The sequence below is a fragment of the Tinamus guttatus genome, unplaced genomic scaffold (assembly GCF_059628265.1).
Source record: "Tinamus guttatus ecotype Peru unplaced genomic scaffold, ASM5962826v1 Tinamus_guttatus_pri_ptg000115l, whole genome shotgun sequence".
In the NCBI taxonomy this organism is placed as follows: Eukaryota; Metazoa; Chordata; class Aves; order Tinamiformes; family Tinamidae; genus Tinamus; species Tinamus guttatus.
Window position 1 is genome coordinate 4,609,572 of NW_028288649.1, and position 18,198 is coordinate 4,627,769.

At 41.9% G+C, this 18,198-nt stretch overlaps 1 protein-coding gene across 1 annotated transcript; it reads left to right on the forward strand.

Annotated features, from left to right (window-relative positions):
- Positions 1-304: 304 nt before the first annotated feature.
- Positions 305-14,546, forward strand: ENTPD3 (ectonucleoside triphosphate diphosphohydrolase 3). Its single transcript, XM_088521052.1, has 9 exons — positions 305-433; positions 4,657-4,774; positions 6,392-6,542; positions 7,332-7,491; positions 9,798-10,028; positions 10,441-10,713; positions 10,800-10,910; positions 13,713-13,850; positions 14,283-14,546. Exons 1-9 carry the CDS (start codon positions 314-316, stop codon positions 14,526-14,528), a joined length of 1,548 nt encoding a protein of 515 aa, XP_088377178.1. The 5' UTR covers positions 305-313; the 3' UTR covers positions 14,529-14,546.
- The last annotated feature ends 3,652 nt before the right edge of the window (positions 14,547-18,198 follow it).

Below are 18,198 nucleotides of genomic sequence, written 5' to 3' on the forward strand. Positions count from 1 at the left end.
TCCTGAAACAAAGGGCGATGCTGAGCGTGCCTCTACATGCAACAGTGGGGAAAATGAGCAGAGTGGCATGGGGTGAGATCTGCCTGTCATTAGCATGACAATATAGACGCACCCCTTCTGGATACGGACAAGGCAGTGATGGCAAAACACCAGGCAGTTCTTGCAGAGAGCACAGAATTTTCTTGTGGCATTATCTGGTTGATGAAAATTGATTTTATGAGTCTCAGTTGATTCAGGGCTTAAGGCCGAGCCTTTTGAGATAGAATTACTGAATCCTTCCACATTGTTTAAACATTTCCTTTGTTGTTTCAGGATGCTCACCAAAACGCCAGGTGTTGTTGCACAGGTATTCCTTCTTCTAAGTGTAGTTCTTGTCATCTCTATTGCTGTGATTCAGATAAACCATCAAAAGAGCCTCTCACCAGGATTTAAGGTAAGTCTTAAAGCACATTAGGAAGGAGAACAATGTTTTGAACTGATATTTAATAATAATCTTTCCTGAGCTGTATTTTATGTGGTGATTCAAAAGAGTTTACGGTCAAAAATTAATATCATATCTTTGTCATGGGGAAAACTGAAGGTAACAGAAAAAGAGAACTAGCCAAAATCACAGAGTAAGTCAGTGGCAAAACTGGAAAAGTGTCTATTGCTTTCCTGCCTGCGATGGCTGTTAGACACCATATTCTCCAAGACTGAAAGGCCAAACAAAAAGAAAATGCCAATGTTTTTGTTTGTTTTTATTTTGTTTTGGTTTTGGCCAGGGATTGGAAGTAATTTTAAAATCATTTTTGAAGCAGGAGTTGAAATTCTACTCCCAAACACAGATAGGAGGTTTATTCTGTAATCTTTGCAAACTACCCTGGGAATCATAAAGCATTTGGGTTGCAAGCATGCACTTTCTCATCTACCACATGTTTGGACTTGCTACATGTTAGCAGAAGCAAAGGAGCTTCGTTAGGAGGGGCAGAACAAACTGAAAAAGATAAACCAACTTATTTTGGGAAACAGGTTCAGGCTTTGTTTTGTGCCGCTAGAGTACGTGTGTGGATTATACAGTGAGAGATATATATAACTGAAGACAAGGCTATAGAAATGAGCCTTTTAGAGGAGATGTGCAGTCTGGCATTCTGACTGCTGTGTTTTGCCTCGTATAGATGCCAGCATATAAATCTCGTCAGATTCTTCTTTAAAATCATTTCTACGTTTCCCTCCTTGTATGTATTTAACTGCATCATTCACAAGTTGACAGTGATAGGCTGGTGTCTCATTGCTCTTCATGAAATTATGAATAACTTGTCTTTGTCTAGATTATTTATTGTGCAACGGGCAAACAGCTGTATTCTGATAATCATTCTGTGTGCTTATGTGGCAGGGTGTGTGTTATGTGCCAGGATGTGTGCTGTAATCTCTGCTTACAGCAGCCTTACATCCTGCCAGCCTTGATGCAAGGCAAGACTGGACTGTGCAGGCTAAGGCCTGAAGTGTGTGTTTGGTTAAAAATAAAATAAAAATGACAATGACATGGTAAAAGCAGCCTCCTCTTCTTAAAGTGGCCTTGTCCTTCTGCTTCTAGCTATTCCTCATGAAACTAAAATTGTAGGATAGCTAGAGTTTGTATTAGCTGTGGCATAATAGCTCTTTCTAGGACACAGGTTGAAAGTATCCAGATTCATTCTGCTGTGGCACAAGAGATTCATTTTCTGCAATGCCACTGATGTTTGTATGTTTTCTTGCTAAATTAAATAGTTTGGTTCCTTGGCAGTTGTGTTATCTGAAGATTCAACTAGTAATTTCCTTCCATGCATCCATGTAAATGAGGCTGAGGCACTGAAAGAACTTGCGACTCATTGGAATACTGGAAACCCTAGAGAAGAAACAGAAACACATTTTTGTGTTTCTTTAACCTGTCTCTTTTAACAGATGCCACAGTTTTCTACACTTAAACTTAGCACATACAAAGGATCACATTTCATTTTGCTCTCAGGAAGTGTTTTCCTTGCTGACCGATGTTGACTTGATTAAAAGCATTACAAACTTATATAGTTGACCTTGAGTATGCTTCTAGCACAGATGTACTTTGGTTGTACATCCTTGCTCTAACTGGTAGAGCTGGTTAGCTTCCTCTGGCAGTTTTCCAAGGTGATTGCAAGGCAGGTGATTGCAAGGCAGACTGTGCCTGCTTTAAGGGTTTGTACCTGTATGTCCTCCTATGGCTATGGCATTCAAGCCAAAGAGGTCGTTACTTCTGGGACTTGTTCATGCTTCCCTGTTGAGATTACTGCTCTTCAAGGTGCACTTACTTACACACCTGTTCATGTGAACATCTCGTACCCACTTTGGCCACAGCTAGATTGGTTGTGTTGAGCAGCAAAAATCTTCGCCTGAAAGAGTTTAGTAGTGCTTCCACAAGCAGTTGTATAACTAGATGGAAGGGGATGTTCCTGCAGGGAAAGGAGATAGAGTTGGTGGGGTCCAGCTGTTTAGGCAGTCAGCCCAGCCAGGAAATGATGTGTGAATGTCGTTCACATTTAGAGACACAGAGTCTGGTTTATCCTTGCCTTGCTCTTTCTTTAGCTTCTAATAAGTGTGTACAGTAATCACAATAGTCTGCCAAGAAGCAAAGTGGTATACTTACTTTGTGCTGCAGGCAATATGTTCACTTCAGGGATGGAGAAACCCCGGGCAACAGTAAAAAAAAAAAGGGGGGGGGGGCAAAAAAGCAGTATTTTACTTAAAGTCACTTTTTTTTACAGCTTATTTTTAGTGTCAAGAAACAGAATTCTTAATCTTTTTCTGGATTAATTTTGCTTCCCTGTCCTTTCTGACTTAATCCTTTGACTAGTCAATGCAATTTGGTATTAGGAAATCCCTAGGCCTTGGTCTCTCTAATGGTGATTGACTAGAGATGATGGAGATGTGTAGTGGAAAAATTGAAACAGAGGGGAAAGGAGGGAAAAAAAAATTTGTTCTTTAGTAACTGCTGGCCCAAGGTAAGTGTTTTCCTCTGCTCTCTATCCCACTCATTGAATTTTAAAGCAGGAGAGCATGGTTGAACCTTTAAGGGCAGTCAAAGGTGATCTGACTTGCAGTTTGGACTGAAATGTGGAGGTCACCAGAACATTCTGGTTCAACCAGTTTTTATTAGGTAGCACCTAAGACAAGGCAGATGATAGAATTCTGTCTCCCATCTTGAAATGCTGCGTCTTTATCATTTTTCTTATTTTTTTTATTAAAGACTCGTCTTTTTTAAAGGGAGCAAGAGGCTACAGGAAAAACGAGCGAAACTGAAGTTGTTAGTTATACAGTGATTCAGATAAACATATCACTGCTCTTTAGCTTGGAACTCTGTTACTTATTGGGAGGGAGGCTGGGAATGGGTCAAAAACCCCCACAGTTTAGCTGAGAGGAATATTTTGGTGGCATATTTCCATAATCTTCCAGGTCTACATAGGGATGATACTTAGCACTAGAAATAGCCAATTTTAAAAGCTTATGCTTGGCACTTTGAGCTGACTGAGCCTAGTTTTAATTAAAAGCCTTTGAGTAGATATACCATTGCTATGTTATGTATTTCCAGAGTGCTCATCTATGTAAAGCCAATGTGATGCAATATCTTTCCAGGACAGGGAGCACCCTTAAAGCATCTTTGCTAAAACACTGCCTTGAATTGAACTTGATGGTTTAGTGGGTTGATACTATCTGTGGAGCCCTTCACTTGTCAGGTGATCATGTTAAGTATGGTCTAGATAAGTATGAAGGAAATTTATATTATCAAACAGTCCTCAGGGAAATAGATTAGAGATGCTGGTAATTCTTAGGGGGACAGGGCCTTGGGGGATTGCAGTGGGAAGATGGGAACTAATGAGGTGTGGAAGCTGAAGCAGGGATCCTTCTCAGTCAGATTTGAGGCTCAATAGGGAGGCAGTATGATGGAATTCATAAGCCTGCTGCAGCTGCTCTCACTGCTTCATAGCCAGGTGGAGATCCATTTTTCAGCATTGTCAGGCTCATACTTTTTTCTGGACATCTGTCTTTATTTTTTTTTTTAAGTGTGTTTCCTACTAGTAAGATGAGCAGAGCAGAGAAAGGCAGAGGAAGGGAATACAAAGATAAGGAAAATTACTGCTCTCAAAACGCTTCAGGCATTTTGCCTTCCCAATTGCCTGAGTGCACTGCTGCTGCAAAAGACAGGAAAGCGGGGAGTAGACTGAGATGGAGAAACCTGTGTTTCAATCCCATGGAGACGTCTGTGATCTTGGGCAGCTCACTTAAATATTTCTTATTTCAATAAACCTGGGATAATACAGATTTTCTTTTCCTCAGTGCTGACTTGCACTCTGGCACAGCCTAATTTCAGTGGCAGGCTCGTAGACGGACTGCCTAAGTCACTCAGAAGGAGATTTTATGGGAAAATTAGAACGGAATCAGGCTTGTTTCATCATTCTACTTGCAGATTAATATACATTTTACCTCACTGTGGCTTTAACAATCCTTGTGCACCCTTCGATCTAATGCCAGTACTAGGATTAATGTCTCTTGCAAATGTACTATGCATCTCCTTTCTAAAGGAAGAAAAGCAAAGAAATACAACTGCATGTGCACCTGTAAGCTTTCACTCTTTATTCCTTTATATAATGTATTATTCTTTCTCCCCAGTATGGAATAGTGCTTGATGCTGGATCATCTCGGACTACTATTTATGTATATGAATGGCCAGCAGAAAAAGAAAATGACACGGGAGTAGTAAGCCAAATCTTCGAGTGTAGCGTGGAAGGTGAGCTCAACTGGGATGGTAGTTATGTTAAATCTGAATATGTAGGACTGGCCGTTGACTCAGGAAGAACTGTCGTTATGCACTGCTAGGGGATGTCTCAGGAGAAGTACCCCAGGCTACTTGCCTTGCCTCTGAGGTTTTGTATTGATTCCTTGTGAAGAGAGGATGCTCAATGAGACTGACTTTTGTTCAGGCTCTGGTACGTTTGATTATATGTTTTACTACTATGTTGTGGATTGCTCTATAATAACTTCTGAATCCCTCAGTCAAATTCAGTGACATTTGCCTAAGCTTTCAATGTTACCAAAATCTCACAGATTTCATGAAGACAGGTGGCCAGGCAGGGGAGAGAAATTCATGTTATTAAACATTAGCTGCACCATAAGGGATTTCTGCAGGAAGCCAAGCTTCAGAACTTCTGCTACTCTGATTAAAATGAGTTTTAGATCATCCTCTAAGATACTGATTTCAGAAGGGCTACTTGTTTAATTTTCACTGTGTAGTTCAGTGTTTAGGAAAAGGCCTCATTGCAGCGTTTCTTTAGTAAGCCAGTTTTGAGCTATGCCACCTCCAAATTTTAGCAAGGGTCTATAAAAAGGAAAAAGTCAGTTTTAAAACAAAACAATCAGGAAAGAAATAGAAACTTACATGTGCACAGCAGGAACAGACTGGCATGTGCCTGATGGGGTATCCTTACAGGCTGCAGGAGTGGCAGCCTACCTGCTGAAGTAGGGAGCATACTGTTCTTGCTCATGGTTTGAACCAAAAGCCCTTGACCTTCTCGTGTGAGAGCTTCTGGCGTGAGAGCTGCTGGTGTGAGAAAAATGCTCAAAGAAGCTAACTTATTCTCCTCCTCCAAAAATGCTACAGGAATATTTTGTTTGTTTTAACTCCTGCTCTTCCTTGGATTGTTGAGCAAGAGAGAAAAGACTTTGATGTTAATTGTCCAAATATACCATATGCAGCAAAGTGTGACTCTCGTGTAGTATATGGAGGCAAGGAAACTTCTGATATTCTTAGTAGCTCACACACCAACCTTGACATGGATGTCTGTGACTTCAAAAGCTTCCTGCTTCATCTAAGGTTTCACTAGAGATTCCTTGCAGAAGATTCTTTATTATAATTCCAGCTGAAGAGAGTGAGCCGCGGAGGTGCTATGGTACCCACATCAGCGGTGGTAAAGCAAACTAGGTTATAGAAGGCGGGGTGCTGTATAATTTTGCAGGCCAGAGAAATTTTACATCCATCAGACATCTTAGTTTCTATAGTGTCTGTCAGGAGCAAGCCTATTTTCCTCGTGAATGCAGCACTGCTGTCATTGTGTTGTTATATAACTATCCTGTATGTATGTTACGATACGTAGGTGCTATAGGTATGTATGTATACACACACATTCAGAAGCAGGAGAGCAGTCTGGAAATAACTTCTCAGGAACTTGCACAGCTGTGTCACTGCATATTTTATGCCTTAAGCAATTAAACTTTTCAACCATTCTGTCCTTGTTTGCAATTACACAAGGAAAGAGGGAAGCGCTTTCTCTTAACACCTGTTTGCTAATTTGGACTAATTTGTAGTTGGCAAAGCACAGTGAAATCAAATCTGCCTGTTCTCTTATAGGTCCTGGCATATCCAGCTATGAGAATAACCCTGGAGCCCTTGCCAAACCTTTTGATGACTGTTTGAATAAAGTCAAGGAGAGAATCCCAGTTCACCTGCATAAAAATACTTCTGCTTATCTGGGGGCTACAGCTGGCATGCGACTACTGAGGTAGAGTGGAAATGCATTGAGCTCAAGTGTACATGTACTAGAATAGAAGCTTGTGAAATTAGAATGTGAAAATATGAATTGGACACTTTTCTATTCATGGGAATTGATCATCTCAAATGAAAATGGAGCCCAGCCAAATTAGTGGAGTTTTTGGGAGGGAAAGCAGGGCTGTATAAGAACCTCCTCTTGTGCTCTGTTGAGAAGTATTTGCTTTACACTGTAGAATTCTTCTCTGTAGAGTTTTGATAGCAAGAATTCTTCTTTCTGTATCTGTGTTTAAATCCAGCATTAGGTAAACAGACAATATTTGCCCATATCTGAGGGTAGCAAAAGCACATTAAAGCTAGACACCACAGAGTTTTCTGAGTGTAAATGTGTGTAATGTGGCTTTTGAGGCCTCTCTGTGGCTTTAGACCTGGCGCAAGCTAGGTGTTTTTGTTTGTTCTGTGGCTAAACAAAGAGGGAAGGAAGACTCCAGACTGCCTTAGGCAGGAGTTATCATCTAAGCACTCAGTTCACCAAAAACAAATATATGTAAGAGAAACAAAATATCCAAGAAATTGCACAGTAAAGAATGCAGATTGTTTGCTATGAGAAAGTTGCTTGGAGGAAATGATACAGCATACTTGGCTGAACTGTTCCCTATAGTAATCTTCCCTTTTAGCTTAGAACAATGTTACATTTTTATTAGGTGATTGAAAGAATTCTCCTGACTTGCTAGTTGGTGAGCACTAAACCTGCCATTGCCTTTCCAGATGCTCAGTGTCTCATGTTTTGTGAATTGCTTAGGTTGCAAAATGAAACGGCAGCCAGTGAAGTCCTTGCAAGCATTCAAAGCTACTTCAGAGCACAGCCCTTTGAATTTAGGGGTGCACAAATCATAACTGGGCCAGAGGAAGGGGTGTATGGATGGATAACAGCCAACTATTTAATGGGCAATTTCTTAGAGGTGTGTGGAAAAACCTGCATGCTTTTCTTTTTGCTCTTATTTTGTTATAAATGAAAAGTTTAAGAGGAGATACCTCTTAAAACATCATAGCTGTAACTTCCAGTTCCTATTGAAGTATAGAACTTTTTTTTTGTGATAGTAATGGAAAAAAGCAAATGGATCAAAGAATACAATGTGACAGGAATGTGATATAACAAAAGTAAAACTATTGATCCACGGAGAAGAACTCTTCCCTAAATGACAAATCCTTCCAGAGAAACAGCAGTTACGTTGCTCTTAAATGTCATGGTAGAATTAGAGAACTGTTGACTTTGTTTGGAGTGATGCCAATTAAAGATACTCTCACCCACTTTTTCGGTTGCATTTGCACATGGTTGCTGTTTCTGTAGCCCTACTGATGCAGGGACTGTGTTGTGTAGGGGTCTCCAAACCATTAGACAAAGTTGGCTTATTTATCTTAAGCAGCCAGTGCAAGTCGTTGGCCAAATGTGCCTCAACTGAGTCAGAAATCACTCACTCACTCTGTTCCAGAACTGCTGAAAAACTGCAGATTGTGCATGGTCTAGACCTGAGAGAGGATGTTGGTTAATGGGTCCTCCTGTTTGTGTGGACAAAACTATACCAACAGAAAGATCTGCTGCTCAAGAGCTCACAGTAGTATCATACAGATACTTCCTACTGGAGGGGGAATAAAATGTGTTCAAAAAAGATACCTGTTTTATACGTAGATGCTCAGTATAACTTAATTTGCGGTAAAAACAGTACCAGGACATCAGCAACTGCTCATCTGCATTCACGGCAGCGGTGTGTTGTCTTTAGTGTTTACTGCATTTCTTCCAGGTAGCCTTGCTATGTTGAAAGAAAATTCACCAGACACTTGAGTATTGCAAGAAGTCCTGGTTGAGCAGTTGCTGCTTGATTATGGCAATTTATAAGCAGGATTTGGATGCTGGTGATCTGAGTGACAGCTCATAGAGAACGTGTTGCTGACTCTCATAAAGTTAAGAAAAATGACAACACGTTCTGGGAGAGCTTTTCCCACTGTATGCATTTCATGCAACAAAGACAACTTCATGAACTTCAGAGTGGTGTCAAACAGTCTTCTGCCATATGAATTTTAATGATCAAAACCTCAAATCCCCTATGACAGATTCATAAAGACTCTTGAAGGGACTGCAAGATGTTGTAAAGCTGGTTTAGTTTTCAGAACTGTGTGAAGAACTGGGTATTGAATATCTCAAGTGGGAGAGAGAAACTTTTAACCCTTCTTGTGACCCTGGGTTAAGAGGGAAATTGTGCCAGAGGACTGTTAATGGGGCCTTAACCTACCTTTCCCTGTAGGTTTTTCTTAGGAGTATGTTTGCTAGCCCGTGAAGTTTCTTCTCCAGCCATAGACACTCATATCATTTACATTCATATCATCGTTCTCAGTAAATGATGCTACAATAAATATGGAGATGGATAATCATACAAAATAATCTTACAATAATATACTCGGCACTGTGAGCGAGTAGATCAAATACAGATTTGAGGAGGATGTTATGGGATAATAGGGAAGAATGCTAGTTAAGTGGACCAGGCTTATTGCTACTGTGGTTTCAGTGAAGGAAATACACAGAAGTCCTTTTACAACTGAAGGTGGTTTGGGATTATTGTTGATGATTATTGTTGCAAATAAAAAGCCCTTCGTGGAGGTTTTGGATAGAGTCTTGCTGGTTGAAGTTGGTAGAGAGCCTTTGACTTTGATGGAGGTCTTATTTGACATTTAGTTCTGTTCTTATTCTTTATCCTGTGTGATCCTTTAATATTCTATTCCTTTAATAATTCTTCCTCCCTTGAAATGTTCAAATGAGCAAATGTTCATACTAATTTTGTCCAGGGGATAAGTGACTGCTGTCTTCATGACTGCTGTCTTCATTTTATGGACAGAGAAGTTAAAAGATTTGTTCACAACCTCACAAGGACCTAGACTTCAGTTCCCTGTAATCTAAAGCAAATCTCGATTTGGCTAGTTCAGTGCTTTGATCACTGTGCTGTCCTTTTCTCTGAGTTCAAAGTTTTACTGCATTCCTTCCTTCATCTTTCAAGCTTATTTTACTCTGTAAAATTTCGTCTTTCTTATTTAAAAAAGCTTCTGCATGTTTTTTCTCAGTGCAAGGATTTTTTTTGGGAAGGGTGAATGAGAAAGAGGGAAAAATATTTTTAAAATTAAGTAAAAGGTAGAAGAGCTTGAAAGAAGGACAAGCAGATGACATTTCTAATTAGTCTTTTTTTTTCTCTCTCTCTTTTTTTTCTTTCATTTGTAGAGAAAACTTTGGAGAACATGGGTCCGTCCTTACAGAAAAGAGACCATGGGTGCACTGGATCTTGGAGGAGCTTCCACTCAAATTTCATTTATTCCAGAGCACTTTCAGGATTACTCCAACAGCACCTTGCAGGTGAAGCTGTATGGTTATGAATACAATGTCTACACTCACAGCTTCCAGTGTTATGGGCGAGACGAAGCTGAGAAAAGGCTGTTAGCATTGCTGCTCCATGTAAGTTTAAGACCCTCTGCTGGGCTGCTTTTGCAGGTATTCACTCTCTGAGAAGGTTCTTGGGCTTCTATTCTGTGCTTTGGTGGAGTTTAGAGCACCCAAAGAGTGCTCTGTTGTGCATAGTTGTAGAAAAGTGCACCTGGATTTCACGTGAAGATCTTGATCTTTGCTAAAAAAATCTTGAGATCTGGGTTGAGTTTTGTGTGACTTGACAAATGAGTTTTGTATGGTCCAATGAGTGCTATAAATATTTTGCTGATCTTGTCAGCTTTTTTTTTGTGAAAGGAATGTCTGTGAATGACAGTGATCAGTAATGTAACAAGAATATATGCGTGTGTGGCTTTAAAAACAAAATTCCTGTAGTAAATGTCAGATTAACTTTTTCTGAATACCCTTTATTGACTGTCCTCAGAAATCTAGAGCCAGTTCCAACGTGGATAATCCATGTTACCCTCGGAATTATGAGACTGCATTCACCATGAAGTCCTTCTTTGGCAGCCTTTGCACACAGTCTCTGAGACCAGGAAATTACTACCCAAACCAGCTTGTGAAATTCCATGGCACAGGAGACCCAGCTCTGTGCCAAGAGATGGTGTCTCTACTCTTTAATGTCACTGCTTGCAGAGACAGAGAGGAGTGCCCGTTCAATGGGATCCATCAGCCAAAAGTTAAAGGGACTTTTGTGGTAGGTTTGCGAACCTTTGAGCATATCTTTTTTGCTTTTGATTTCCTGGTTCTGAAAGTTAACAGGCCTTTCATCCTCTCCTATAGGCTTTCTCAGGATTCTACTATACAATTAATGCTTTGAATTTATCTGGGCACTTTTCCCTATCAGACTTCAATTCCAGCATGTGGCTCTTCTGTTCACGGAGTTGGGTTCAGGTGAGGTTGTGGGTTTTTTTTCTGTTTTTTTTTTTTTTTTTGTATCTGTCAAAGTGAGATATGAAAAGAACACGACATGAAGAAGTATTCAAAACTTTTTAAATGACTGTATCAACCTTTACCTTTGCTGTGCTTTAAGCCATGCAGTATTTCTGTGATACTTATCCCTTGAAATAGATTTGAAGAAACATTCCCCATAATTCTAAACTGGCTTTCCAGCCTGTAGTGAAATGTGACCAAGCAGTGTGTGCATTTCCCTTCTTAGGTTTCTGAGCTTTGTACAGCTGGAATGTGATAGAGAAATTAAGGGATGGGTGTTGCCCACTGAATACCCCTGGGTGTACATGTATGTATCCTGGCAAATAACAGATTGCTATGCTAAAAGTGCTTAGAAGACTGATAAATCAGGTCAATTTAAACTTTAAAACACACGTTTGCTAGGCTGACATTCATTAACAATCACACATCAATCACACCCATTATCAACATTACACTGTGTATTTGAAGCAGTTAGTACTTAACGACTGTATCCTGTTTTAGCAGTGAGTATATGCCATTCCCTGGAGGTGATGGCAGTGTAGTTAGCACAGATGCCTGAGGTCCTTAGGTAGACTTAGTTGCTGATGTGATCATCGAAGAGGGAAGTGGGAACTGAAATGAGCATCTTCCTCTGCCCCCTAAATTTGGGATCTCATCCTTTTATAAAACAGTTGAATTTTTAGGCAATGCCCAGCTCTTGGACTCCTCCTGGGTTACACCCTGTTCCAGGCATGGGCTGTAGTTCCACAGGCCGTAGCAGGTGCCTTATCCTGTTTCTCTGCTGTTTTTTCCCTTGCTTCACTGCTTCTTGAAGCCAAAGCACTCCAGTCCCAGCAATCATGGTTAGGCTGCTACAGGGACCAGTACGTAAGCACTAGTGAGTTATTTACACTTCTTCTGTTTTCAACCTGTTTTTAAACTGTACATCACAACAAGAGACCCCAGGTAACAAGCTCTCATTCACACAACAAGTCCACACAAACTGACGAGAGGCTTCCAGGCCGTGACAGGGATCTTGCCCAGTTAGCACAAGGCATGTTCTTAGTGGTTTGATACAGAAGCACATATACATTGCACTATAAAGAAGAGCACTCTTAAAGAAGCTGTGGATCCTGGAGAGCAGCTCTGCAGAGAGGTACCTGGGCGTCATGGTGGACACCAAGTTCACCTGAGGCAGCAGTGTGCCCTCGTGGCCAAGAAGGCCAATGGGATCCTGGAGTGCACTAAGAAGAACATCTCCAGCAGGTTGAGGGAGGTGATCCTGCCCCTCTACTCAGCCCTGGTGAGGCCACATCTGGAGTATTGTGTCCAGTTCTGGGCTCCACAGTACAAGCGGGATATGAAGCTGCTGGAGAGAGTCCAGCGCAGGGCCACAAGGATGATCAGGGGCCTGGAACATCTGCCCTATGAGGAGAGGCTGAGGGAGCTGGGCCTGTTCAGCCTGGAGAAGAGAAGGCTGAGAGAAGACCTGATCAGTGTCTATAAGTACCTCATGGGAGGCAGTGAGGAGGATAGTGCTGGCCTCTTTTCAGTGGTGGCCACTGATAGAACTAGAGGAAACAGCCAGAAGTTCCACAGGAACTTAAGGAAAAATTTCTTAACCGTGAGGGTGACAGAGCACTGTAACAGGTTGCCAAGAGAGGTTGTGGAGTCTTCTTCTCTGGAGATCTTCAAAACCCGCTTGGATGCCACCCTTGGTGGCTTGGGTGCCATGTGCTCTGGGTGACCCTGTGTGTGCAGGGGGGGTTGGACTAGATGATCTCTAGAGGTCCCTTCCAACCTTAAGCATTCTATGATTCTATGATTCAGTTCTCTAAACACTGCTGCACTAATCAAGATAGCCACCTCACTGGACATTTCTCATGCATTTATGCGTGAGGGACTGCTTATTGTCATCATGGTTCTGCTTAAGGTGCGTGAGACAACTTTAATGGTCAAGATCCTTCTTGTTTTAAAGGGAGAAAGTTGCCGTGGAAAATCAGTGTTGTTTTGGTTGTGGTTAAGACTAGAAGGACTCAGACTTTTCATTGTACTAAGTAGTTACCTGATCCCCTTCAGGGCAGACTCAATGCCAGCATTTCCACCCACTCAATAGGGAGTGAACCTCATCCAAATGGGCATCTCAGGCCAAAATTGCCTTCATATGAGCAGTCCTGTGATGTAACATATGCTATGTAATTTGCAGGCATCTTTATTTAATAGCTATTTCTTAACAATGTATTTTTGTACACCAGTAATATTCCTCATGCCCTGTGCTGGTATCATCTATGTTAGTGGGAACCTTGAGTAAATTGACCTGTTTTAAATTTGCAGGGAGACACCTCAAATCAGCAGACTTGTTCCCTGTTTGTATTCATTAGTTGCTAGTGCATTTCCTATTTCCTATTGTAACTCACCATCATGAAACTTGATATCTCGTTGCCGTATGCAAGGTTCAGTCTGTCTATGATCCTCTTAAAGAGATTGGTGGCTGCAATTTACTATCACAGTTTTAACCATGCTGTGAAGATAACATAGAAAATTTAGGAGCCATAACATTCGCAACATTTTATGTGCAGTTTTATATTTATTATCACTTTTTACCACATGAATTATATCACTGTCAGAGTGTTTTCACTGTAAATCTAGTTGTCTACAGTTTTACTTGGTGTTTCTGAGAAATGCTGATAAATTCTAATTAGAATACAAAGTATTATTACCCATAGCTGTATAAAAAAATGGTTACCATAATTTACATGTTTTACAGAAACCTTTTGTTTTCAGCTCCAGTTTATGCTGCCTAAATTTGAAGAAACATATGCTAGATCCTACTGTTTTTCAGCAAATTTCATTTATTACTTGCTTGTACATGGCTATAAATTTGATGCAGAAACTTGGCCCCAGATACATTTCCAAAAAGAGGTGAGTAATTATTATTTCTTCTTGCTGTTACTATTTTAATCCAAAGAAGTTTAGAAAGAGATGGAAGATGCAGTAGCCTACAAAAACATAATGGTTGTAGACAGCCTTTGTAGATGACTGACAAATATCTTACATAAAACAAAGCCATTTTTCAAGCTTCAATACCACTTCCAGGCTGATTCCTGGGGTTGCAGCATTACTTGGTGACCCACTACATGATCTTGGCTGCTACATCAGAAGTGTGCTACAGTGTTCTGTGTGGCTGTCCTTTCTTCTCTGCTACTGTACGGAGTCTTATTGTAAACCACTCTCCCACATTGTAATCTCCATACAGAACTTGGCAGTGCTTTAGTGCTTGTGTGTAAGAATAACAAATGAATAGGCCATGACTCCAAATTTCGTGGGAGCAGGACACTTTTATTTGTATTTCAGGTTGGCAACAGCAGCATAGCATGGTCCCTTGGTTACATGCTAAGCCTCACCAACATGATTCCAGCAGAAAGGAAGCTGATCCAGCTACCTCTGAAACCTTCTTTGTTCACTGGGCTCCTCCTCCTCTTCACAAGCATGGCACTGTTATGCCTTCTCTTCCTTGTTTATTTGTGTGTTGTATCATGTAACCGGAAGAACATCAGTCATGTTGAACAAGTATTTACTCCAGAATTTACTCCTGAATGAACTTTCTAAAGACCAAACAAAAATCTTTGTAATGCTACTAAGTTATGTAGGACTTTTTTTTTTTTTGAAAGCTGAGGGAGAAATAAAGACAAACAAAAGATCTTGGGGACCAGAAACATAAATACAGGAGACAACAGACATGAAGGCACCTGTGATATGGTGACCTGGAGTGCTTTTGAAAGAATGTGGCAATTGTAAAAACTGTAGATATAAAACTACTTTTTCCAGAGTTCAGCACAGAAAACGTGGGCAGATAGTCTACTTTGCTCAATAAAAAAAGCCTTGGTGAAGTCGAGATAGATGACATCCACCGCTCTCCCCTCATCTATTCAGCCGGTCATTCCATCATAGAAGGCTATCAGGTTAGTCAGGCAAGATTTCCCCTTGGTGAATCCATGCTGACTACTCTTGAGCACCTTGTTGTCCTCTAAGTGCCTGGAGACAATGGCCAGTATGAGCCGTTCCATCACCTTTCCGGGGACGGAGGTGAGGCTGACTGGCCTGTAGTTGCCTGGGTCCTCCTTCTTGCCTTTTTTGAAGACTGGCGTGACATTGGCCTTCTTCCAGTCCTCCGGCACCTTCCCCGTTCTCCAGGATCTTTCAAAGATGATGGAGAGCGGCTTAGCTATGACATCCGCCAGCTCATGCAGAACTCTGGGGTGCATCCCATCAGGGCCCATGGATTTGTGGGTATTGAGTTTCCTTAGGTGCTCTCTGACCCAATCTTCCTCTACCCAGGGCGAGTCTTCCTCTCTCCAGGCTTCTCTTAAAGGATAAAGGATAATTTGCCTTCTCCTGACAGGTTAGGTGTAGATTTCTATCCATGAACTCTGGGTTAACTAGCCAGTTCTAGTGGTGATGGATTTGGTCGATGTTGATCAAGGATAAATTAAAGAAAAAAGTCAGTCTGATTTGTGGAAGAAGGGAACGTAGTAGCTATTCTCATCTGTAGTGCTGACACTAAGCAAACAAACAGAGAACAGCTGGGAAAGAATTCTCATTGCTGTTCCAAGTGGATTGAGGCCCACTACATAAAGTCCTGACACCCCTCAGGTGTTCTCAATCTCTGTTATGTAACCAAAGATGTGCTTTGAATATAAAACAAAATCCTTTCACACTTCAATAGCACAACCTTATTGTAAAGATGCCATAGTTACCTCCAGCATGCAACAGTGTTTGTTTGTGGGGTTTTTTTCTTTTTTAAAATTAACTTTCACAGGAACCTTCTGTAACGTCTCATAAGGAAACACCTCTATTCCCTGTGTTTTGCTGATCTCATATAGTCGGTATGGACATATCTTGTACATGTTATTTTGACTATTTGGTTAGAGTCTTGGACATGGGACCTTCTGAAGCATTAACATGAGTCTGCCAAAACTTAAATTAAGCACTTCACTCGAGGTCCAGAGGATCTGGATCACAACTGCAGGCAAAGGTGGGGCCAGCCAAGCACTCTGTGTAGTGGGTTCAGGAATCCACAACAGTGATCCAGACCCACAGCCACTGTCCTAAGGTGTAGTGCTCCAACTAGCCTTTCTACTGCCCCAGCCTTGACATTGCTTCTGCATCATTGAGGTCTACCAGGCAAATGCTTGTCAAGGACATTAGCTCCAAAGCTTTCCTGTCAGTACTGCAGCTTTCATGACCTAAAGAGCTGACCTCCTTCAAAGCCCAGGCATTCTGTACCAAAACGTTTAGTTCAGAAGCTATACAAAACACATGCAGGTAAAAGGGGTACTGATCCTGAAGGGCTCTTTGGGCAGCAAGCAAAGTAGTAGTCTGCTTTAAGAATAAAAGTTTTGATTTGAACCAAACCTTGAAAAAGCCTCCTGCCCTGTCAACTACCATTTTTTGCTCTTGCACAGAACTTCCGTTAATTTCTCCTGTTATTGCCTTGATATAGTCCAAAAGGCTGTGAGAGGAACACATCTTTGGAGTCAACAGAGAGAAGGGAGGATTGTGTTGTTCAAGACCTGCAAGAGGAGAAATGAGCATTTCTGCTTCACTTCCCACCTTCTACCATCTCCTCTTGCTCAACTTGAGCGCCTACACAGCCCTCTGTTCGCACAATGTATTTCCTCAAACTTCCTACGAGCAGGTTCTGGAAATCACTCAAATACATTTCTCCCTCTTTATCCTCTCAGGATTGTTTCCCGCCATGTGCAGGTTCCCTTGCCTTGTACCCTTGCTCTCTGAGGTCCCCTGTGACATTGCAATGAGCTTTTCCATATGAGGAAGTATAAACTAAAAAGTAGATTGCCATAATCAGGATACTGCCCACTCCCTACAGCTTGTGAGGCTTCATGCAGGTTTGTTGCATATAAGGGATGTACTTGCTCATTCATACATGCAAAATTCAAGCTGACCTTGGATTATGAATTCGTATTTCACATGTGCTTTTTGTCCCTGCTTCACCTATTCTACAAATTGATCAGGTTATGAGATCAGAGAACAACAGGGTCCAGTTGGAGACCTGTAGCTACCGGTGTCCCCCAGGGGTCAGTCCTTGGTCCAGTCCTGTTCAATTTATTCATCAATGACCTGGATGAAGGCACAGAGTGCTCCCTCAGCAAGTTTGCTGATGATACCAAACTGGGAGGAGTAGCTGATACCCCAGGGGGCTGCGCTGCCATCCAGAGGGACCTGAGCAGACTGGACAACTGGGCGGTGAAAAACCTCATGCAATTCAACAAGGCCAAGTGCAAGTTCCTGCAGCTGGGGAGGAATAACCCCAGACACCAGTACAGGCTGGGGACCGACCTTGTGGAGAGCAGCTCTGCAGAGAGGGACCTGGGCATCATGGTGGGTGATAAGTTGACCATGAGGCAGCAGTGTGCTCTTGTGGCCAAGAAGGCCAATGGGATCCTGGGGTGCATTAAGAAGAGCATCTCCAGCAGGTCGAGGGAGGTGATCCTGCCCCTCTACTCAGCCCTGGAGAGGCCGCATCTGGAGTATTGTGTCCAGTTCTGGGCCCCACAGTACAAGAGGGATGTGGAGCTGCTGCAGAGAGTCCAGCGCAGGGCTACAAGGATGATCAGGGGCCTGGAACATCTGCCCTGTGAGGAGAGGCTGAGGGAGCTGGGCCTGTTCAGCCTGGAGAAGAGAAGGCTGAGAGGGGATCAGTGTCTATAAGTACCTCAAGGGAGGCAGTGAGGAGGATGGTGGCCACCAATAGAACTAGAGGTAATGGCCACAAACTGAAACACCAGAAGTTCCACAGGAACATAAGGAAAAAATTCTTAAAAGTGAGGGTGACAGAGCACTGGAACAGGTTGCCAAAGGAGGTTGTGGAGTCTCCTTCTCTGGAGGTCTTCCAAACTTGCTTAGATGCTACCCTCACATGCTCTAGGTGACCCTGCATGTGCAGGGAGGTCAGACTAGATGATCTCTAAATGTCCCTTCCAACCTTAAGCATTCTATTATTCTATGATTATTTTTACTAGTGAATAATACTTTCAATTTGTGTCTTTTCTTTCTGGGTTATGTACTGCTTCCATTTCCTTTTCACAAGCTGGTAAATGATTTGAAAGGAACTAAATAGGCTTTGCAGAGGGCTGGCAGTGAGACCTCTGTTCCTTCCCTGTCAGGACACTACTGTGACCTGCCATTCTCATGGAGCAGCAGCACTTAAAGCAAGGCAGAAGGTATCACAAGGCACTGAAGTGCTCTG

Excerpts from the sequence above, each read along its gene's own strand:
- ENTPD3 (XM_088521052.1), top strand. The coding sequence starts at position 314 with ATGCTCACCAAAACGCCAGGTGTTGTTGCACAGGTATTCCTTCTTCTA. Across the intron at positions 7,492-9,797 it reads TAATGGGCAATTTCTTAGAG|AGAAAACTTTGGAGAACATG; the intron begins GTGTGTGGAAAA and ends TTTCATTTGTAG. Across the intron at positions 13,851-14,282 it reads AGATACATTTCCAAAAAGAG|GTTGGCAACAGCAGCATAGC; the intron begins GTGAGTAATTAT and ends TTTGTATTTCAG.